Source organism: Leucopleurus acutus (assembly GCF_964270905.1).
Source record: "Leucopleurus acutus genome assembly, chromosome: 1".
Classification (NCBI taxonomy): Eukaryota; Metazoa; Chordata; class Mammalia; order Artiodactyla; family Delphinidae; genus Leucopleurus; species Leucopleurus acutus.
Window position 1 is genome coordinate 15,195,610 of NC_139142.1, and position 23,311 is coordinate 15,218,920.

Genomic DNA, 23,311 nt, shown 5'->3' on the forward strand with positions numbered 1-23,311 from the left:
TAGTATCGCATGCAAATAAACGTCAATGGAAAAAAAACCAAACAGCTTTAACCTTTGAGATGCAATTATTTTGATGAAAGGGCAGTCCAGTAGGGGAGCTGTCCCCGATAATGCTTTTTGCACATGGACTTTTATCTCATTGAGAGACACCTGTAAGTGTGATCTTACAGACTTCTCAAGTCAACCTCAGATACAATGTACAGTTAACTTTCTTAGTGGTTCTCATCCCTGTAATACCCAACAACCCCTTTTAGAGCAACTATTACTGCCCCTTTACTACACAGAAACAAATTTTATAGGTAGTACAACTTACCTACACACCATTTTCTAGCTGCAAGATGAAGGAGGAATAAAAGGAAGGTAATTTATCATAAAATAATCATGTTTTTGTAACAGGTGCTTGGTCATGAATCCCCAGAAGTACTGAAGTAGTGAGACCCTCGCATCTACATGTAGGATGCAGAGGCCGGTCCAGGTGTGTGGTGTCAGTGACTAAGCTGCCACAGGGGACTTTCCTGCCAGTGATGGGGTTTTCCAAGATGGAGAACAGCTCTTGGCAAGGTTCCAACTCATCAAAATTCAGCCTTCTTGCAATTTATGTTGGAGTCACAGTCTTATAAAATTCAGCCTATATTGAAACTGTGCAAAAAATTGTGTGTGTGTGTGTGTGTGTGTGTGTGTGTGTACCTAAAAGGGAGTTGCATTCTCAGCTCAGGTAATTATACATACACATACATTTTTCTCAGTGGGTTGTTCAAAACTCACAGTAAATTTGGGCTAATCCTCTGCTTTGTGATACTCACTTTTGTATTATAGGATGTCTAAACATTCTTGTCCTCACCTACTATGTGCCAGGAGAGCACAAACACCCTCACAGATTTACCAGTCACCTCCTCAGGTGTTATAAACCAAACGGGGTTATAAAAAAACTTCCAGGAAGCTCCTGTGTAACTTTCAGGACTATACATGTATAATTTCCTGTAAATGGCCATGTTCAGATGTCAAGACTCTCACCTTGAGGCAGTTCCTGTGCTGTCAATATTCAATTCAATTCAACAGAAACATCCTGTGTGCATGCGTGTGTATGTCCATTGCCTGGGCCTGTCATATATACTCTTATGAGCAACTTACATTAGGAACTCCTGACACTTTATCTCTTGCTGGATGAATAGTTTTAGTTCCTTCATAGAACAGTTTACCTTAAACAGTTGCTCTCATATTTTCCCCAGGTGCCAAGAAAGAGGGAGCAAGTGTAGAAAAACACACGGTGCAGGGCACCTGGGATGCAAAGGTAGGGAGACACACATTCAGGAAGACAGCAGTTCGGGGTGAATTGCAAGGAATAAAGACGGCAGGGAAGAGGACACGGTAACTGACAAGGCAGAGGCTTCCTGCAGGGGGTAATGTCGGAATTGTGTTTTGAGGAATGAACAGGAGTTTTCCAAGCGTAAAAAATGAAAGAACATCCTAGCAGATGGAACGACCTTGAAGAAGACACAGAAGCATAGATTGGTGCAGTGTTTGGGCACCAGTAAAGGATCCAGTCCCTTTAGAGAGTAAGATGCAAAAATACCTGGAGTTATAGATGAGATGGGATGGCACACGCTTGCCAACAGTGGGACTCCTCCACAGCTTTGCTCAGGAAGGGGGTTGCCGCATTCTGGAGGGAGGGGAGGTGGCGTGGGCAGCAGGCAGGATGCAATTACTGAATTGGAACAAGGCCACGTCCTCACAGCTTCCACTGCCACCTCTGGCAACCGTCCCTGGGATTCTGAAGCCTCAGACAAGGCCCATCTCTCTTACTTTACCACAGGGAGTAGCTACTTTTCCTTCTCTCTCTAGTTTTCCCTCAAAGGCATGGTTGTCAACCCCTTCCCAAAAGAAAGAAAGACAAACTGCACAGTTTTCCAGGGCTTCGTGTTATTTCTCTGGGGAAATATTGCAGTGTTTGTGAGCACGGTCGACACTTTCTGTCTTTCCCTTTTCTCCTCCTCTCGCTCTCCCTCTCGTTCTCTCCACCTCTCCTCCTTTTCTTTCATTGTAAAGGTTACAAAAGGAATAGATGGTCGTTGTAGAGACTTTGGAAACACAGAAGGTACAAAGGAGAAAAAAAATCACATGAAAATCCGTTGCCCAAAGAGATCCACCGTTAAGACGCTGATAATTGTACTTTTGAGTCTTTTCTCTTTGCATCTGTATGTAGCCTTAATGCCTGTTGCTCCACTGGCACCCCAGCAGGCCCCTCCCAGCTGTCTTTTCTTCTAGTACTTGCAGCGGGTATCACTCATGTGTGCCCACATCTGTCCTGACCACAGCCTGTGTCCTCCCCCATCAACTCCTCCAGATTACCAATCTTGCCTCTAACCACGGACCCCTCTTGGCAATGCTCCTGGCCCCCTCCTGCAGGTGGCAGACCCCTCTGCCTTGGCTGGTACTTGCTCCTGCCCTGCTGGCCTGGAAGGAGGCTGGGCCTCCACTCTCCCTATAACCCTTCATCCCAGGGATGGATATAGCCTCTTCTATACCACAGCCGAATCTAGCTGCAATTTTTAAAGAGACTTTTCTGAAGATTAGGAATGTCAGAGAGATATTACCCAAAGCAGTTAGATCACATCTGGTTATCTTGGAGTCCAGATGTCTGGCGGTGGCAGGGGACTCTGTGGGGCTATGTCCCTGACCCACCTCCAAGTGGCTGAAGCCAGTTTTACCCTCACCTCTAGGAGTGGCAGTTTAGCTGAATCAAGAGAAACCAACTATGGCTAAGTTAAGCAAAAAAGAAAAAAATTTAAATGCTGTTGTGTAACTATCACATCCCTGAGGTGGATGGAGACCTATACTTGGAAGGTACCCAGCCAAGAACAACTACCCATAGAGCTAGACCTGAAAGAAGTCACTGCTATGTCTGCCTGGCACAGACAGCAGCCAGCCCTGCTGACCCCACTGATTCTGGGCCCTGGATGCTGCTACTGACCACCATTGGGGCTACCAGTCCCGGAACGGAGTCCACATGGTCCATGCTTCTTTCTGCAGCACCACTGGTGTGCTCACTGCTGCCTGCCCCCTCCCACTCCCCCCCCCCCCAGCACCTCGGAAGCTCCCATCTGGTCCTACTCAATTCCACCTTGATCAGGGGCCAGTTTCTCCCCTCCGCATCTCTACCCCACTCAGTGTCCAAGTCCCTCAGTCTTTGTTGAAGAGACTTAGGAGGATCCAGGACTCATGAGAGGTGGGCTGTGCACAGGTGGTGAAGCTGGGGGCGCCCACCCTAGGAGAGAGCTCTACAATGAATCCCTTCCTCTCTGCCTCTGGTCCTGCACACTGGGGGTTGTGCTTGGAAGACCCTAGGAAGACTCAGTCCCTTCCTCCCTCCTCCCTTTCCAGGCTGAGTGGCCATTCTGCCCGCTCTCTGTCTCCATCCCTAGCCAAGTCTTATCTAGTCTCTGGGAGATGAAGAAGTGGTTCTGTAAGATGCCTCTGAGAATCATCACCCCTCATTTAGGAATGGCCTTTGGGATGCCAGAGAGAGAAAAGAGAGGGAGAAAAACACAGAAAACCTTCAGATGAACACTTCATGATCCACTCTGCCACATCTGCCCAGTAGTGCCTTGTTCAAAGTCTGACTTACGTCTCTCTGGTTGGGGGAGCCTGGGTTGCATGCTTGTGTCCTTGTAGTAGGGAGGCTGGGAAAGTGAGTAGCTGGCATTCTTCAGCTTCTGTGCTGGGAGGAGGTCTCTGTCTTTCACCAAACAAAAGAAGGGGGTTCAGATGATGGGTGGACAAAAAGGAATGACTGGGGTCCTCTAAAGCGGTCATGACCTGTGATCTAATTCTATCACAGCATGATAATAGGGTGGTTAGTTGGCCTTCAACAGCATCACGATGGTCATGAACAGCACACTGCAGGCTGTGTGTTACCAGGGTGGGTCCAAGTCCATTTTCTAGTCTTTTTTCAACATGAGGAGAACATCAGAAAGCCTGGATGTCTTTTTACAAAATTGTCTTTGAGGTCTCCGCTTTTGGTCTTCTGTGGAGAACGGTTCAAATAAAGCATGCGTCTCTGCTAAACACTTGGCAGGATTGAAGTCATCTAAAACTAGATGAGAATACTTCTAGTTTAAAGAGAATACTTTTCTAAAGAAATTATTACCTGCAGAGACACAACTCCTACCTAAGAGTGGACCACTGTTTACTATTTTATCTTATAGAGCATGTGATGTCCATGCCTGCTATCATTTGCATAGCTAAACAGCCCAGTCATTTCATGAAAGATGAAGGTATACTTTAGTCATTTACATTAAGCTCCATTAAAGGGTTTGTATATAACTTAATTCTCTTAAAAGAAAAAAAAATATGCCAATTAACTAACAACTGGGACATTTATTGTGTGTGTTCATTTAGTAATACCAATAGGCTTCTGTCTGGTCATGTCTAATCAAATCCACATTCTAATGAAATCCATTCTAATCAAATTAAAGACAATGCTACTCTTTAATAATCGTGGAAGAATGATAGATGAATAAACATAGATGAATTATGGATTTATTTGCTCACACTGCATACACACTTGGAACTTGGAATGTCCTTGAGGGATTTGTATAAAACTTGAGTAAGATACAAAGAGGACAAGTCTATCAGGATGTTGAGATACCCACTTTGGACGACTCTGCCATGAGGCTATCAATGAAAATTCTGCCAGGAGCAGGAACCAACCAAAAAAGTACATTAAGTCTGAGTTCCTTCACCTCCTTGGCCTCCTTGCAGGCTTGTTTCTCTCCAGCACCAGTCTCCTGCCTTGAATCATTTGCAGTAACCCCCTTTACTACCATGGGTGAATCTTGAGGTATTACATATATATGGGCCATATATATGGGAGAACAGGACAGGCAAGCAGTGTCATCAGTTCTTCCTGTTATACTCTCTCTTTCAGTGAATTCTTTCCCCTTCATGGCATTTCTCTCAAGCTGTGCTGATACACTTGCTTGTGTGATTATTTAATGTTTGTCTGGCCCCGACTAGCTCTGTGAGGCTGGGGGCCATTCTGTTTCTTCTCACCCGTGGATTTAGCCCTGTAACTGATGGAGAGTCGTGCCTGATAAATGTTTATTGAATGAAAGAATAGAGAAGTTATAGGATTCAGCTTCACTCACAGCTTGGGAAATATTCTGCTCGAGAAAATCTCTCTGTTCTTGATGCTTCTGTCAAGTTCCCTCAGTGCAGGGCTTCCCAGTGTAAGATTTATTTCTGGGTGACTTTCTATGAAGCTGTGTTCCATTCTTATTTAAACTTCTCTGTTTCCAGTCTAACTCGAAAGTTCAAGCATATCTCTTTCTCTTCTGTTTTCTTTGTTTCTCAAACAGAGAGGTACAAGCCCAGCTGAAAGCCTTCTAATACCTCCAAAAAAAAATTTTTTTTAAATAAATTTATTTATTTTTGGCTGTGTTGGGTCTTCATTGCGGTGCGCGGGCTTTCCCTAGTTGCGGTGATCGGGTGCGGGGGGGCTACTCTTCGTTGTGGTGTGCGGGCGTCTCATTGCGGGGGCTGCTCTTGCTGCGGGGCATGGGCTCTAGGCGCGCGGGCTTCAGTAGTTTTGGCACACGGGCTCTAGAGCACAGGCTCAGTAGTTACGGTGCATGGGCTTAGTTGCTCCGCGGCATGTGGGATCTTCCCAGACCAGGGCTTGAACCCGTGTCCCCTGCATTGGCAGGCGGAGTCTTAACCACTGCGCCACCAGGGAAGCCCCTCAAAGGCTTTCTTAATTTTTCTTGCTTCTCATTGCCTTTTTTTTCTCTTGTAGTTCACACATCTTTTCCCTATATGAGTTCTTAATGCTTATTATTCTTTATAGTTTTATGTGGATGAGCATCCCTATGGGCTTTCATTAAAAATATCTGTCTAAAAAGAAAGAAAGAAGGAAAGAAAGGGTGTAACCATTGGGAAAGGGTTTGCTCTCCACTTCCCCAATAAAACTCGGGAATTTTTACAGAGATTGACTCAATAATATCCAGGTGCTTTTTTAGCTGCTGACCTAAATCTGGCTGATCTTGGGGGCTTTCTTCAAACCTTCCAACAGGCAAGATAAATAAGACCACAGAAAATACATGCTTGTTTGTCACTTATCTTGATTCTTGGACATATAGACAGTCATTCCAGGAAGCCCACCAGAAGCTCACAGATGCCTTCTCTCTGGGCTACTCATACCCAAGGTGAGGGCATTTGAAGGCTTTCTTCTCTCCCATACTTCCTGGGTGCTCTTAGATGCTGGTTCCAGTCAACAGTGACATGGCTAAGAGATGCCAGGAAGGACGAGAAAGAGTGAAGAGCTGCTTGATAAGCCACAGTGGGGCAAGTGAGCATTTTACTTACCTCGTGTGTTAGGCAGCTGCATTATGATCATTGCTCCCCAACTCCACCCCCACCAAAGCCCCTCCCCCTGCTCCCCCCGCCAGACCCTGGGCAAGGTTCTTGTCTCTCCTAGACAGCTCCAGCCAGGACTTGTCTTTCCCAATTCCTTATCTTCTTTTAGGAGAGCATTCTTAGCAGGAGGCCCACTCTTTCTTTTCCCCCTTTGTTACATGTGTTCCTTCCTGGTGAGGGGCCACAATCTAAAGAAGAGAATTTACCTTCCTTTGAAAAGAACTTGCACCACAGTATGTGGTCTGACTTCCTTCCCCCTTCATAGTGGAGTAATTACTGAGCTATTGCCAAAAGTTTTAAAACAAACATGGTAACAGAGTTGAGATGATTGGGGTCTTTGAAAGAACCAAATAAACAGCATCCCCTCTTTCCCACTCAAGATATGTACCAACTGAGAAATAAGACAAAGGAGATGATGATCCCAACCTAATGTTACTATGTCCCCTCAACACTGGAGAATTTGGCTTATATTTGTGGAAAAACGGGTTTCCTAGTACAACCTGAGAATTAGACAGGAGATCACAAGGGGGTACTTTTTTTTTTTTTTTGCGGTATGCGGGCCTCTCACTGTTGTGGCCTCTCCCGTTGCAGAGCACAGGCTCCGGACGCGCAGGCTCAGTGGCCATGGCTCACGGGCCCAGCCGCTCCGCGGCATGTGGGATCTTCCCGGACCGGGGCACGAACCCATGTCCCCTGCATCGGCAGGCAGACTCTCAACCACTGCACCACCAGGGAAGCCCCACAAGGGGGTACTTCTTGAGGGCAGGTTGTTCCCAAAAGGAAGAAGAGAGGAAGAGGCTGAGTTCTCAGTTCTTGCATCAGAGTCAGAGGCTGGAGAGAGGCCTGTGTGTTACAGCGTGTGGAGCCCCATGAAGAAGGGAAAAAGCAGCAGGGATGGGAAGGAACACTTTTTCTATTCGGGGACTCTTGTGTCTTGACTACTGTGGACTGTTTGGCCAATGAACTATGACCTTGAACCCTCGTTAGCAAAGGGAAGGAGAAGAGTGAGTCTACCTTTCAGCTGTCTGTAGCCTAGTTACTGTAGTATTATCATTATATGCTTGTGTGTATGGTGGTGGAGAGGGCATTTTTGGGTGGGAACATTGTTCATGTTGCTGCTGAAATCTGGGTAAAATACATTTAGCATTTGGATAGGTGAGCAGCTGGGTGTGGCATCTGTCAGGATTGCCAGGAGTTATTCTGTTGATGTGGCTCATCAGGAGGTGTCCCCAACCTCCTCTCCTTACCATGGGCCTGCCTTTCATACCTCAATTAAAGAGAAGGATCATTCCTCAGCCACGGTTACAGCTGGGTGTTTCCTCCATTGGTGTGATCACTTATGTGTTGTTCTGACTTCTGGGACATAGTTTCTGAGTGCTTAGCTAACAAAGATCCAAACATCTTCTGTTACAGGTGGCACACTTTTGTATTCCACTTACAATAGCTACAAGAATATTCCTTTCTTCTCTATCAGGTGATATTTTTAATCACTGGGACGTCATTAGGTAATAACTTTGCCTTCAATGGTCAGACCAGGGCTGGGCACCATGGACAGCGCCACAAAGACTTTTTTGGCCAAAGACTCAGATGTTCCCACCCCGCCCCAGCCAACTAGACTTTGTGTGCATGAGGAAGGAACTTTCTCTCTCTCTTTTTAACTCCTGTGTCCCTTGCAACTAGAACAACCCCTGACATGTAAAAGGTTCTTAATAATTATGTGCTGAATGAATTACCTGGTTGAATTTTAAGTGCAAAAAAATCTTGTGTTCCAATAGAGAATTATCTTCAAATGTTAAAAGCCACGGAATTTTTGAACAGAAAACTTTCAAAGATTTTAATTAAACTGTTCCCGGAGTGGAACAGCTGAGAATTATGATTATTTCTGGATTTTAATTTTTCTTCATCCCAGATGCACCTATGTTGGCATTTCAGTGATAAAAACAACTTAATTGTATACACCAAAAGCTTTTTCAAAAACTTTGCATGGCCATACCAGCAAAGCACTGAACTGGCCAAAAATCTGTTGGATGCTGCAACGTGGCTCAGAGTCAGATATAATTTTTCTTTCTTTCTTTTTTTTTTTTTGGTATAGATACTATCCTGCTTTTGAGTAGGACATTTTCAGTAGGCTCCACGGAGATTTTACTGCACGATTCTTACTAATGTGTGTTTATAGTTTCTCTGCCATGGAGATTATAGACAAATGGTGTTTAACAGCTCTCCTCACAGTTCATAGAATTGCTGGTACTACATGGCTATTCGTTGTGATGTTGAAACCACTCGTTAGAATTGGACTTTTAAAAAAGAAATCTTTGTGAAAAACATAATAGTATCAGAAAATAAAGTCAACTCTTTTGTGAGGCAGCTCCTATTATCTTTCCATTTTGAGAAATCATTCTCAGTTCAGTTGTATTACCATGGTGATGTGTTTGCATTTCAACAAAACAAAACTGAACCATAAACTAGAGCTCTGCATGTCTAGCTTCTGTCCTAGGGCTTTTATGACGGTGTCTTTATTATTGAATAAAATCCCCAATGTCCTGGCTAAAAATCACAGCAAATAAACAGTTTCTCAGCCATACACAACAATCTGGATTGCTAACCTCAGAATTCTAAGACATCTCATAAAAGTGAAAAGAAGAATAGCTATTAGAGAGGGGTAAAAAATCAAAAAAGAAATAGCCCACAAATGAATAGAAATATACTTGTTCTCTAACATAAGGTTGTGGAAGTAAACAAACAGGGGAAGACCACTATCCTTGATGAGAATTGGATGTGTGGCTTAGCCCTCTGAGGTCTGAAACAAGTAAACACTACCCGAATGGTCAGCACATGCCTCCTCTCTCAAAGGAGAGCTCTTAGAGCTGGCTCCCCTGCCTCCTATTTATGAAATGTATTTTGCTCTTTGGAACAATTGCACATAATTTTGATGACTAAAAGAACTGTACAGGAGGTGTGGTTTGAGTTCCTCAAAAATTCCTACAGTTAGTGCCAGTCGGACGTGGGAAATAGTATTGCATGATACCATCTGCATAAGGAGAAGGAAAACCCACATCATCTATTCTAATCCAAAGAGTGTGAAAACAAGATTTGGACAGATATATACAACTATTCTATCACTTCTGCCCAAATATTGTATCAAACCATCTCTTCCCAGATAACAATTTTGTTAGCCTAAAAACACATTAGCTCAGTCAGATCTGGGCTCTCACAAAGCTTTTTGCTAGCTGCTCTGCCTACTGGTAAATAAGCAATGGGATTTTGCCTAGCAACCCCACCATGGAAACACAGCTTGACTCCCTAAGTGGTGGGGGAGTTAGGGGGGCAGTTCAAGGAACCCAAAGGCTGTGCCTTTCAGGGACCCTCTGCAGCTGGTTCCTGACACCGCAACCATTAACGGCATTCTTGTCAGTTTCAGAAGGATGATGAAAAACTTGGGGGAAATTAATTAAAAGGCAAATAAAAAAGCTTCCAAGATTGTGAGCTGAGACTGTCTGAGAGCTCAGTCCAGAGTCAGCACAAAAGAACCAAGGGAGAATGAGGACTTTTTTCTTATTGAAAAGGAGATAATTATAGGAGATAATGTATCCAGGAAGGGAAAACCAGCAGTGACCACCTGAAGTTAAACAAAGATTATCTTAAGCCAGATGTGAGGGAACATTTCCTCAATAGCAAAGGGCAACATTAAATCCGGGAATGTCCACATTTAAGGAAAGCCTTGAACTTTTACATCAAAAATGATTGCTAACAGTCATCAAGCATTTAGCAGGCACTGTGCTGAGCTTTTAGACACTTATTTAATCTTCCAGACAATCCTATGAGGTGGATTTTCTTACCTCCATTTTTAGAGGAAGAAACTGATGCCAGAAAAATTGAGAAACTTGCCCAAGGTCACTCAGTCATTTAGCAGCGGGGATGGGATATGTCTCAAGCAGACTGCCCCTAGACGCCAAGTTCTTAAAACACCATTTTACCATACTAGTGAATGGGTGCAGAGCTAATGAGAATAAGAAGCCCAGAGATCACTGGATGACATGTTTGTGGTTCCAGCTTGAAAGCTACAGTTTAAAATGTTCAATTAAGGCAACTGTTCTTTTTTTTTAAGTGTCTAGAGGGCAGCAAAAACATGAGTATTCAGAATAACAGATATTGCCAAAATCTTACACCCATATCTCTTCCTTATATGGTGAAGTATGGGTATACGCAATTTCATACACCTACACACACACGTGCATGCAAGACACTTGATTTCGTAAGTCCCTAAAATACTCCAATGACTAAATTCTCCAAGGATTCTCTGAGCATCACCCTAGGATGTCTGGAGGAAGCAGCCCAGGGACATGTTGGTTGGCTTGGGCAGTGAGTAGTGGTGAAATGTTTACCTTGCAGATAAACTCTCCAACAGATAATGCAATTAAGAGTCCACCATCTAGCCTTTGTTACACACCTTCCTCTCCTCTACAAGACGAATGCTGTCCAGTGCCATCTTCCCTTCTGCCCACCTCCTGGAGCCTGGGAATGTCTCCAGCTTCCTCCGTACGTGCTGCTCTCTTTTGCCAATCTCAACCTCATTTGGATTGCAGTTGCATTCGCATCCTAATTTCTGACTTAACTAGTGTCTCACAAACATTTAATTCACTTTAATTTCATTATGCATTTGAGGAGACGATTTACCGAGGGGGAAAATGATGTTCCCATTGCCGGCAATTAGATTAACTGAATGATCTATGGTAAAAATCTCCTTTTGGGCTTTGGAGTTTTGTACATGTTTACAAACAAAACTAGGCTAATAATAACTAATTTTCTGGATTCTCAGAGGGGCCTTAACGGCCCCCTCAAAGTTCTATAATATCCTATTTGGAAATTCATGAAATGGGTAAAACATTCCTTGTGGTTCTCAGGTAATTTATCTTGTCACAGTACTTTCATTTGTGGAAAAATGGTATTTTCATATGCAGTTTCAAAAATATCAATAAATTATCTTTTTTTTTTTCTGATGGCTTTTCTGAGGAGATGGGGAGGGAACTATATAAAAGCTTGGATCAATTTATTTTTTCCTGTTCCCACTTTATATACTGAGTACTCTTTTAGGAGTTAGAGAACTTGACTCCTTTTTATAAAGGATTGTATGTCTTTAGCTTTTCCTACAAATATTTAGGGGAATATACTGATCCAGGAACTGGAGTGTAAATAATGCTGATTGAGATTTGTGCAAATAAATATTCTCCACTCTTCCTATCATTTACCCGCCCATTCCATTCTGCCGTATTGAACATACCTGGGACTCAGGACCCCAGGCAGGTGGGATGGATGGTTTTGAGGCATGATTACAGAGAAGAGCAGCCTCTCCACTCCTTTTCCAGCTCTTTTGTCCCTTGGCGTTTTCCAGGGAAGAGGTGGTACTGATGTTTGTCTCCGTAAGTCAAGGAGGAAGAGGCGAATGAGAGGAAGGGAAACAGAATCATCATCAACCTTCCTATCTTGGAGACCTAGTCATTGCCTTGGCTAGCGTTTCCTGGTCAAGCCGAGTGGTTGATCGTAGAAGAATCTCTCTTGACCATTTCTGTCCTGGGAAACCTGGCGGACATGACCCTGCTGTGATGAAAGTTTAGGAATTCCTGGACACTGACAAGGTCACTCAGTGACAAGTTTTTTGTTTTTTTTTTGCGGTACGCGGGCCTCTCACTGTTGTGACCTCTCCCGTTGCGGAGCCCAGGCTCCGGACGCGCAGGCTCAGCGGCCATGGCTCACGGGCCCAGCCGCTCCGCGGCATGTGGGATCTTCCTGGACCGGGGCACGAACCCGTGTCCCCTGCATCGGCAGGCGGACTCTCAACCACTGCGCCATCAGGGAAGCCCTCAGTGACAAGTTTTTATTCTCAGTCTTCCTTCCGAGAGGGGAAACAGGAAGGCCTATTCTTCACGGATGTTAGTCTGGTTTCTGTCCTTGGAGGAGCACTCTGGCAACTTTGAATTGGTGAATCCTTGAGTAACTTGAAAGTCGGTTTCCATCGCTGCGCACCGGACTGAGATCATGCCAGAATTTGCATCTTGGCTCTGCCCCTAATTAGCAACATTTTATGCAAGTTCCTTACCCTTGTTGGCTTCTTTCTGCATCTGTAAAATGAGGTGTATGAATGCAAAGTTCTCTCTGTACTCTGGAGGTTCTCTGCTAAGTTACCGGAAGGCAATAACTAGAAAATAGATCACATGGTGAGGATTTCCATGACGTAAATGTGTACTTTTGCAGAAACTCAATCTAAGCAATGTACAAAGGTCCAGGCGCTCTGGTGTTAAATATATATTTATGATAGCATGTGGCTTTGGTTGAGTAATGGTGCTAGGGTCCCCTGATGACAGTCTGTAAATTATTCAGTTTAGTTGCCATGCCAGTGTTGTCTTGAGTGCCATTCAATGGGACACCAGTGTGCCTCCCGTCTATCTCTGGACTCCATGGGCATGGTTCTTTTGCTAAACCCCAAGCTAAGTGGGGTTTCTTGCCCAAGGACCCCTAGACCCCCTGAAAACTTCTGAATGTGCATTTCTCTAGGAGAGGGTCCACAGCTTTCGTCAGATTCTCCCAAAGCTGCCCATGCCAAAGAGAGGTTCAAAGCCACTGATGTTTTTTTCTCTACCTCTGTCTTCCGAATCCAGGGTGATGGAGCTGACTTGCCTCTCCTTCTTTCTCTTTTGCTGTTCTTTAGAAAAAGCAAGTGAGTCAGACCAAGATCCGGGTCATCTCGACCATCCTGTTCATCTTGGCCGGCTGTGTTGTGTTTGTGACAATCCCCGCTGTCATTTTCAAATACATTGAGGGGTGGACGGCCCTGGAGTCCATTTACTTTGTGGTGGTCACTCTCACCACGGTTGGCTTTGGTGATTTTGTGGCAGGTAAGCACCCTGGGCATCCCAGTTACCAGGGCCCTGGTGGGGAAAATATTCTGCCGGCAGTGCTTTTCCGAACCATGCGAAAAGATGTGGGAGAAGCAAATGAAAAAGGCTCAGCATCACTGCTGCTGTGCACAGGCTTGTTTCAAGCCCATGGTCCTATGCGATGTAGACAGCAGCGGGCTGCTGCCTTGAAAGGAAGCCAGCCTCTCCCTCCCCAGGTTGCAGAGTGTCCTTATCACCATATGAATTATGAGTGAAATGAATTTCTCTTTGGATTTTGGACTTCTGAATTGCATTAAGGCTGCTTAAATCAATTGATAAAGGCTATATTAGCAAGTGGCAAATATGAAACTCTGGAGAAATTAGCATAGAGTATAGTCTGCGGTGATCTGCAGATTAAGCTGCTTGATGCTGAGGTGAGAGCCACTGTCCCTGCAGAAGTTGTCCTGGGCATGTCCGGATGCAAGACTTAAGACTCAGGTGACCTACCAGGAGCTGAAAACTGCCCCGAGGGAATATAATATTATAATGGCTTCTGCATGAGTGTATATGGGAGAAATAGCCTTCATTGTAAAAATAAATGCCAATGAACTGTGCTTAAGGAAGCAAAAGAAAACCACCATCAAATGCATCTAGGGACTGCGAGCTTGAAAATTGAGATGAGATCTGACATCTTACGTGGACCACTTTCCGAGCGTGGTAGGAAGGCAGGAATAGAAGGAGGAGGCCATCCTTCTCTTTCCTAATGGAATAGTTCTAGGTGGTCAGAGAGTTGGTCATTTTCTGCTTCAAGAAGTGAACACTCTGACCAAGCAACTCTATCATAAGTTATACATTTATAGAGGACAGGGATCTCCTCTCCCGGAATCTGGAAAACAGCAAATTCTGGAGAGGGTGTGAAGGCTGGTCAGCAGGTGCATGGGTGTCTCCAGGTTAATTCTGGAGTGATTTTGTAGCTATTCCAACTGGGAAGAGGAAGACTGAAGTCCACTTTGTAGAAATAGCAGTTTTAACTTTTTCTTCCTTTTTATTGGCTAAGGACTAAGAACTGCAAAGTCAAAGTGATTAAAAATTGTTGACAAAGAGCCCGAGGCCTGGGACCCCACCAGTCTTTCCTTATGCACAGTGCTCAACCATTGTGCAGATCCTCAGCTTGGGCAAGAGGTCATTGATGCCATTTGATGAGAGGCCTGAAGCTCTGGAAAGACACCACACAGAGAAATGAGGAAAGTAAGACGAACAACTGTCTGGTTAATTCCTTAGCATCACCCATAGCTGCACTGTGGGAAAACTCAGCTGAGGTTCCAGTCCCACGTAAACACATGGAACGGCAGCTGCAGTTTAGAGCTATTTCACCAGCATCTTTTTATTTTTTTTTTTGTGGTACGCGGGCCTCTCACTGTTGTGGCCTCTCCCGTTGCGGAGCACAGGCTCCGGACGCGCAGGCTCAGTGGCCATGGCTCACGGGCCCAGCCGCTCCGCGACATGTGGGATCCTCCCGGACCGGGGCATGAACCCACGTCCCCTGCATCGGCAGGTGGACTCCCAAGCATTGCGCCACCAGGGAAGCCCTTCACCAGCATCTTTAAGCTCCCCAGAGCCTCATTTGCACTCTGTTGTGCTGCAGAGCCCCCTGTGCTAACACTGGCCTGTCTGGAGGACTGTCTTCTGGAGGGCACTTATGGTAAACCCTGCTTTCTAACCAAGTGCTCAGTTCCATCTGTCAACCTGTTAATCTGGGGCACAAATAGCACAGCCTTGGGAGTATGAGATTTAAAAAGTTACTTGTGATTTAAATGTATTATTTATCCTTATGAGCCACCATGGGCTGTGACTACAGTAGCACACACCAGCACTTGAGCTGATGTTTACTTACCTGGTAAGGTTGTGACTGCCACTAGCACTGTTTTTTTTAATGATCTTTAACAATGGAAGATTTTAATGGAGCAAATGGGCAAATCTACAGAAAAACACATAGAATTGTTAGAATGTTTTAAAGTCTGTTTTTGTTGTAACTGAGTGAGAGAAAATGGACGTGTTTTCCCCATGGGTTTTTGATAACGGTGGTTGTACATGTAAATATGTGTCCCACAGAGTACCTCCCTTTTTTTTTTTCTTTTACTTTTTATTTTATATTGGAGCAGAGATGATCAACAATGTTGTGTTAGTTTCAGGTGTACAGCAAAGTGATTCAGTTATACGTATACATGTATCTATTCTTTTTCAAATTCTTTTCCCACTTAGGTTATTACAGAATATTGAGCAGGGTCCCCTGTATAGCACTGTTTTAACTCCCTTACTCACCGCAGATTACAGAGCAATATTTCCTTTGTCCTGAAGTCTCCGCAGACTCGGGTCTTCTATAATTCACGGTGCTGACTGAAATTGGACCAGGCCCTTCTAAACTGCAGTTTCCAGGGCTAACATAGACCAATCTGAAGAATGCATGCCTTAGAACACTGGAAGTATGTCACAACCTTTTGGCAATACTTTTAAGAGCAAAAGGGAAGGATGCCCGTCATTTTTTTTTTTGTGGTACGTGGGCCTCTCACTGTTTTGGCCTCTCCCGTTGCAGAGCACAGGCTCTGGACGCGAACGCTCAGCGACCATGGCTCATGGGCCCAGCCACTCTGCGGCATGTGGGATCTTCCTGGACCGGGGCACGAACCCGTGTCCCCTGCATTGGCAGGCGGACTCTCAACCACTGCGCCACCAGGGAAGCCCGCCCATCATTTTAAAAGATAACATTAACAAGAGTTGCTGGTTGCTGTGATTTGACAGGGCGTCATTTCAGAAATATCGGTCAGAACATCAGTCACCATGCAGGATCAAGTGCTGGTTTATTTTGTAGCTGACTCACTTTAGGACAGTCTAACAACATTACAAGCATTTTGGACCCTGACTGGGAGCACATACTGAGTTCTGCATTCCAGGCTAGCCGCTGATAAAGGAACAGGCAGCCTTGTTCACTAGCGCGCCCTAGTGACAGTCTTTTTGGGTGATGGTGACTTGTGAAGGTAAATATTTATTTTTAGATAGCTCCAAGGAGAAAGCTGCAGAGATCTCTAGCCTAGCGCAGAGATGAAATGAACCTTGAAACACACTTAATGTTGCAGAAACTCCAACTGTATCCTAGAGAAAGCTGAGCGGGGAGAGTTGCCTGAAAGGGCAAAACAAGGCAGCTACACCAAACCGAGGGGGGTTTAACCACAGAGCCCTTTAGCAAAATTTGGAATTCTAATTTTAAGAAGTGGCTGTAGCTATGGAAACCTCGTGGGGCGGCGTTGCAAAGTGGGTTTGGTCACCCCGAAAAGAGCCACAAGCCACAGTGCCTGCCCAGCTGCCTTTGGGAGGTATTCTTGATACCATAAGAGCTCAGTATGGATTCAAGGATGCTAGATGAGGTTACAAACATGCCCCAGTGGGAAAGTCCAGTGATCACTCACCATGTGGTACCATAATTACCAATCCATGGTTCAAGTTGGTTGCCTTAGAAATGGCCACCTGCCTGCTTCAGGGGGCAGCGACATCTCACAGAGTGAGAGCAAGGCTGTGAGTTATTTCGTGGAGCTTCCTTACTTCTTTAGGAGAAGGGCGCTGGGCTTGGAATCTCTTTTGCACGGCTACCTTAGGCAGTGCCTGTAGGAGGCCTAGAATAGATAGGCTAATTACTTGGAATAATGACTGCTCCTTTCAGTGGGACAGCAGTCAATGCAGTCAGGCAACTAGTCCATTTGGTCTGATGGATTTTTACTGTAATCCCTATTTGTAAAGGGGTTGAACTAGCCCGCCTTGGAGGTCCCTTTTCGTTCTACCACGGTGATTCTAATTGCTCAGTCTAACTGACCCTACGGATTAGCATCATGTGAACACCATCCCTTGGTGAGCACTATTGCTTGGGTCCGAGTCTCGGGAATACCATTAAGTCTAATATTACTTCCGTGCACCTACTCATCTCTTGGTTCATGCATGTGCGCTTAAGAAGGACATGGTTCCAAGAGTTCCCAACCATTCGGGATTATTTAATGATATTTTATTTTTATTAAATTTAAGGCAATTTAAGAAAAACTTGATAACTGGGCCTGCTCTGTTGTCCTCTAATTCAAGTCATTCATCGTCAAGCTCAGGTTTAGACTAGGTGGATCACGTTGGCCACTGGATATTTTTTGTTACGGGTATTATGGTGAGCGGTCAAGATTCAGAGGAAGTTAAGCCACAGGTCAGGCTACTTTAGGGAAGAGACACATCTTTTCCTGGCCATCCCACCGATGTCACATTATGGATTACAGCAAGCCTAGTAGCTGTTAGATGGTGATGGACAACATTTCTGCTACACAGACTGGGATATGTTTGCTCTGCGAAGACTATATGCTAGATCCTGGTTAAAGTAACATTTGGTTGTTTTCAGGGGGAAACGCTGGCATCAATTACCGGGAGTGGTATAAGCCCCTAGTGTGGTTTTGGATCCTTGTTGGCCTTGCCTACTTTGCAGCTGTCCTCAGTATGATCGGAGATTGGCTACGGGTTCTGTCCAAAAAGACAAAAGAAGAGGTAGGACCCCTTTCCAGATTCTATGAATGTTCCTGAGATCAGATAGGCTCGTGTTAAGCATTACCTATCTCTATTCTATGGGCTAGACTGTGTCCTACTAAATGGAGGGCTTCTAGGCTTCCTTGTTTTGAATCCTTGAATTGTTTTAAACGCCAGGCTAAATGGAATAGCAGTTATTTCTGGATCCTTTTTTGGCAGGTGCGAAAATCTGATGACCCACCAGCCCACAGCTCCTGGAAAGACTAGTAAACAACAACTTATTTTTAAAAAAAGAAATGAAAAGAAAAACAAACAAACATAGCAGAGGTAGATTACATTTGAGGGAGGTGTTCAGTTGTCCCCAATCAGCAAATATGTGAATTTTTCTCAATTCCATATGAGACTGAAGTTATTGAACTGTGGCTGGCCGTGGGGAAGTGAACTCAAGGGGTCCCTTTCACTTATGCCCCCTCTTGGTTATCAGATCTGTAGAAACAAGTATATCTCTGTAGCCAGGGGCACACAGTCTTTCCTTCCTCAAATAAATGTGCATGGAAACCTACACAGAGGCAAGAAAAGGAAGGCATAAGGAGGAAAGGTAGATTTTGTTTTTTCAAAAAAATGTCCATGTAGTTCATCTGGAAAGAGAGGAAAAGAAATAAGAAAGAGGGAGGGCAAAGTAAAGAGAAGGAATGTGCTAAAGAAAGGAAAGGAGATAAAACCCAAAGAAACACAAAGAGGGGCAGCCTCTTTAAGGGTGACTGTTCCCTTCCCAGAACGCGGTCATTTGATGTAGAAGGCCCCAGGAGAGCGTTGTTGAATGGAGACGTCTCCCAGATCACTCCTGGGGGCAATGCTTTAATTTTCCTGGCTTGCATAAGCCATGTCAATGCACTCTCCAGTCCGATTCCCCAGATAGCTAACTGGCCTGCTGAAAATCAGCTATAACGAAAGAGAAAGCCACAACATAAATACTGACGTTCCTCAATCCAAAAGTCCGAGTTACTCATCTGTACAGGAAAGCATGAGACTTTAACTAGTAGCCCTGCTGAAAAAGAGCCCAGAGATTTGGGATTGATCCTCATGCAAAACTTCACTCTAAGGAAGTGTGTTCTGTGGGCTTTGGCAGAACACGCCCCCTTCCTGCACCTTGACCCTGGAAGTTTGGTTACCATGTGCCCTGGAGGGTCTTCTTAAACCAGGGTTAGCACAAGGCCATAGCACGGCCCAGATATAGGGTGATCACCTTGACCAGTGTGCCCAGGACTGAGGACTTTCCCTTTTAAAAGCGCGACATTCCCAGGCTAACTGGGACAGGTGGGTCACCTTTCCCAGGTAGAGATGGATCTTGGAGGGACAGGGAAGGGCAAAGGACCTGCTGAACACCTGCTTTGTGTCTGCTGAACGTGCTAGATGCATGCCTGCCTCACGTAACAGGAAAAACCCCGTGAGCTAGGCACGACCGCCCCGGAGTTATGCTGGAGGAACGAGGCCAGACGATTAAAAAGGGGGCGGAAACAACGGGAACTCGGGCCTGTCCGACTCCAAACATTGATCTCTGCCCCAGAATGCCAAACGCCTCTCCTCCTTCAGTCACGGTCTCCAGATCTCAAGCTTCCATCGGGTTCCCCAGCAGGTGTGCCTTCCCGAGCCACGTTAGACCCGAGCCATTCGGAGGTGGGTGTCTAGGCGGCAGGAAGGGCGAGGGCAGAGGTAGCATCCCGGCCCTCCCGCTGGGCGATGCGGGGGGGGGGGGGGCCCGCCGCGGCCTCCTTCCCGCGGGGACACCCGAGGGCTGCGCGCCTGGGGCGGAACGCCGAGGCGGAGGAGGATGCTTCAGCGCGTGGCTGTTTTCCCGTCTCTCCGCCAGGTGGGGGAAATCAAGGCGCACGCGGCCGAGTGGAAGGCCAACGTGACGGCGGAGTTCCGGGAGACGCGGCGGCGGCTGAGCGTGGAGATCCACGACAAGCTGCAGCGGGCGGCCACCCTCCGCAGCATGGAGCGCCGGCGCCTGGGCCTGGACCAGAGGGCACACTCGCTTGACATGCTCTCCCCCGAGAAGCGCTCCGTCTTCGCCGCGCTGGACGCGGGCCGCTTCAAGGCCTCGTCCCAGGACAGCATCAACAACCGGCCCAACAACCTACGCCTGCAGGGGTCCGAGCAGCTCAACAAACACGGGCAGGGAGCCTCTGAGGACAACATAATCAACAAGTTCGGGTCCGCCTCCAGGCTCACCAAGAGGAAGAACAAGGACATCAGAAAGACCTTGCCCGAGGATGTTCAGAAGATCTACAGGACCTTCCGGAATTACTCCCTGGATGAGGAGAAGAGAGAGGAGGCGGCGGAAAAGGTGTGTAACCCGGACCACTCGAGCACGGCCGTGTTGACTGACTGCATCCAGCCGCAGGCCGAGATGGAGAATGGCGTGGCCCCCACGGACACCAAAGACCAGGAGCGCGAGAACAACGCGTTACTTGAAGGCAGAAACTAAACGGTAAGGACATTGGACTTGACCCAGCGTTGTGGGTTTTGTTTGTTTTTTAATTCACCCTGAGACACGTGCCTTAAACAAGACTTCTCGTTAGTCCGAAATTACATAGCATCGAAGAATATATTTCACTGTGCCATAAACGACTGAGAAAGCTTGCTCTGCCCAAAGGAATCAAAGAACGAGGACTTCACTTTCCATCTCGACCGCAGGACACCCAGGGAGCCTTCGCAGGCATAGGAGGTCACGGCCGCAGAGGTCAAGGGCACGTCCAGGCGATGCTGTGCCCCAGTGAAGCGCCGCCCCGCTCTGGCGGGTAGAAAAGGGCAGCTATTCCTTAGACCAGCCGTCTGAAAGGAACAGGTGTGTCTTTTAAATGGAGTCATTTCCTGAACCTACCGTTAGCGATATGTGCGCACACAGAAGGGGACTGGATTGGGGGGTGAAGTGGTACTTGTAACTTGGGTTAGAGTGGACATTTCAGAATGTTGCTCTGAGCTCCAATTTTGATACAAACGGTTCAGTGCATACCTAGCCTTTCTAAGCTCCAAATGAATGTCCTTGGGACCGGAGAGCACCTGGAATTTGTTGGAAGCAGATCAGAGCGCACATATTAAAAGGTGCAATTGCTTTCCTCATTACAAAAGAAAAAAAAATCACAAACATATCACACTGTGGATATTACCTTAACCAATGGCAGAAGCCTACTGAATTTTGTCTTTCTCACAGGGGCAGGTAGTCCCAAAGAACTTGCAAGCATTGGTGAAAACCCAGCCTCAGCCGCTGCATGGTTACAGGCAAAAATCATGCATTTTCCTCAGTGGGTGCAACGGTGAAAATAAACTGGCTTTTGAAATGTTCATGTTCACTTTTCCAGTGGAACTTCTGTTACAATTTGTTTTGATAAGAGGGGGAAAAATACCAAAACTATTGCCTTGCACGATGCCGGTGGCTTGCTCTTCTGCCTAGCTGATCCTAAATTTTTATAGACATCCTGCATGTCTGAGACACACCAAGGAGGACCATGGCATCATTCCATCTCAGGGCTTCTTGTCCCTTTGGGTGTCTTAGGGTAGACATAGTGACCCGAGGCCCAATCTTGCTATCTGCAAACAAAAGGAAAATTAATCCCTCAACCAACCCTTGTACAAGGAGATTGAATTGTTTTCATTGCTTGCAGCTTAAGTGCCATTATTGCCATTTAAAAAAAATAATACTTAAAAGAAGTATTTGAAAGATTTCACTTTCCTGTGTGGGTGTTCCTTTATTCCGAAAGCATCACTTATTTTCCTTTGCTCCTTTCTCTCCTCACTCCTGCTAGTCACTAAAATTGGAACACCACTGGGATTGATTGTTTCTAGGCAAAGAGTAACCAATAAGTGGTGATAATTATGATTGTTCCATGCGGTTAGAACATCCAGTGAAGGAAAGGGGGGAGTGGCTAGTCATAGGTTTGGAGAGGAAGATTCTAAGTGAATTTTTATCAGAAAGGGAAAAACACGTACTAGGCCACCCATCCTGTGTGCGCCTCAGCCTTTTTCAGAGTTGGCTGGCCGTTATGCAGGTTCAAACTTAGTTATTTGTGCCACACACTTAAGCATTTGGACCTGGCAACACTGGGAAGTTGCTGGTTATGGACCTCCCAGGCTCGGTGCCACTGTTTGCAGATGTCACATAACTAATACAGAGAGGAGATTTATCACAAGATCACAGGACTAGCAGAGACTTCCAGAAACCATCTAATGCTTTCTGGGCTTTCAGGGAAAATTATACCCACCACATCCTTGACTACTGGAACCATGGCAGACCTCTTCCTGCCCATTTCCCCCAAATGCACAGCTCTCCCTTGTCTAGGGCACATGTAGCCCTCCGGCCCCCGCCCCCCAATTTTAGGCTCTACTTAAAAGTTTTGTCATTGCTTTTGGAAAGGAGCCAAAAAAGAATCACGTTTGATGAGACCCCTCCTGTCCGAGGTCGGTTTCGGTTAACGCCTCCACGGGGCTGTGGCTCACTGGTGACATCCTGTGTCCACATAGTAATAAATAGACACTTGGAAAACAATGTATATGCGGGTGTGGGTGTTGGTTCTTCCTATGGGAATCATTCCAGCCGGACATAAAATGTGTTTTAAGAAATTGGTAGATAACTGGGACTTTTCTTATTCTGTCAAGTTAAAAGCTTCCTGATTAAACTGTCCAAGGATCCCATTCATTTGGGTTTCCACCCTCTGTTACTTGGTACCTTCTTTATAATAGTGGGTTAAAATTCTAGACCCTATAGGCAGATCTGGCCAAGCGGCTTCCCTGTCTTGTATCCAGTGGCTTCCATGGGCCAGGCTCTAGATGAGGTTCTTTATGGGCGTGGGCTCACTGAAACCTCCCAGCAATACTCTCCGGGAAGTGTTTGGAAACCCATTATACAGTTGAAGACACAGAGGCTCAGGGAAGCTAAGTGAGTAACTTACCTAAGATCACACAGCAAGAAGGTGGTGGAGCTGGTATTCAAAGTCTATCTGACCAAAGTCTGCTTTTGACTTTGCTACAGCGTCCGTGTCATGCACCCTTGTGAGTGTGAGTGTGCGTGTGATTGTGTGTGTGCGTGTGTGTGTGAATGTGTGTCTTTCTAGTTTCAAGGACACAGCATACAGAGGTGGGGAGAAGATCTTTACTGCCAAGACGGTATGAGGTCTTTGTGTAAACATGGCCTAACGAGTTGCCCTTGCAGACGCTGATTGGACATTATTTTGGTTTTAGTTTTGGGAATGCTCTAGGTGGCATCCTTTCTGTATTGTTAAAAATGCCCTTTGAAAGCACACTTTTGCACTTTACTTGCTTATCCTGCAGGAACTCGGCCTACAGCTGGAATAGAACAGTTCAAAGCTCTAAGCTGCACACTTTACCAAACAGAACAGGCGTTGGTGTGTGTGTAAATGCTCGTCCAGATGAGTCAGATCCCAGTAATATGGAGGGATCGAAAATAGCCCTTGCCT

The 23,311-nt window shown here is 45.8% G+C and overlaps 1 protein-coding gene across 1 annotated transcript in view; it reads left to right on the top strand.

The window, feature by feature from the left end:
* Nucleotides 1–21,469, top strand: part of KCNK10 (potassium two pore domain channel subfamily K member 10) — a 141,511-nt gene extending 120,042 nt beyond the window's left edge. The window contains exons 5-7 of the mRNA XM_082853740.1: nucleotides 13,118–13,304; nucleotides 17,713–17,855; nucleotides 19,705–21,469. Coding sequence (XP_082709866.1) covers nucleotides 13,118–13,304; nucleotides 17,713–17,855; nucleotides 19,705–20,325 — 951 coding nt within the window. The 3' untranslated portion in view covers nucleotides 20,326–21,469. The remainder of the gene's footprint in view (nucleotides 1–13,117; nucleotides 13,305–17,712; nucleotides 17,856–19,704) is intronic.
* Nucleotides 21,470–23,311: the final 1,842 nt, after the last annotated feature.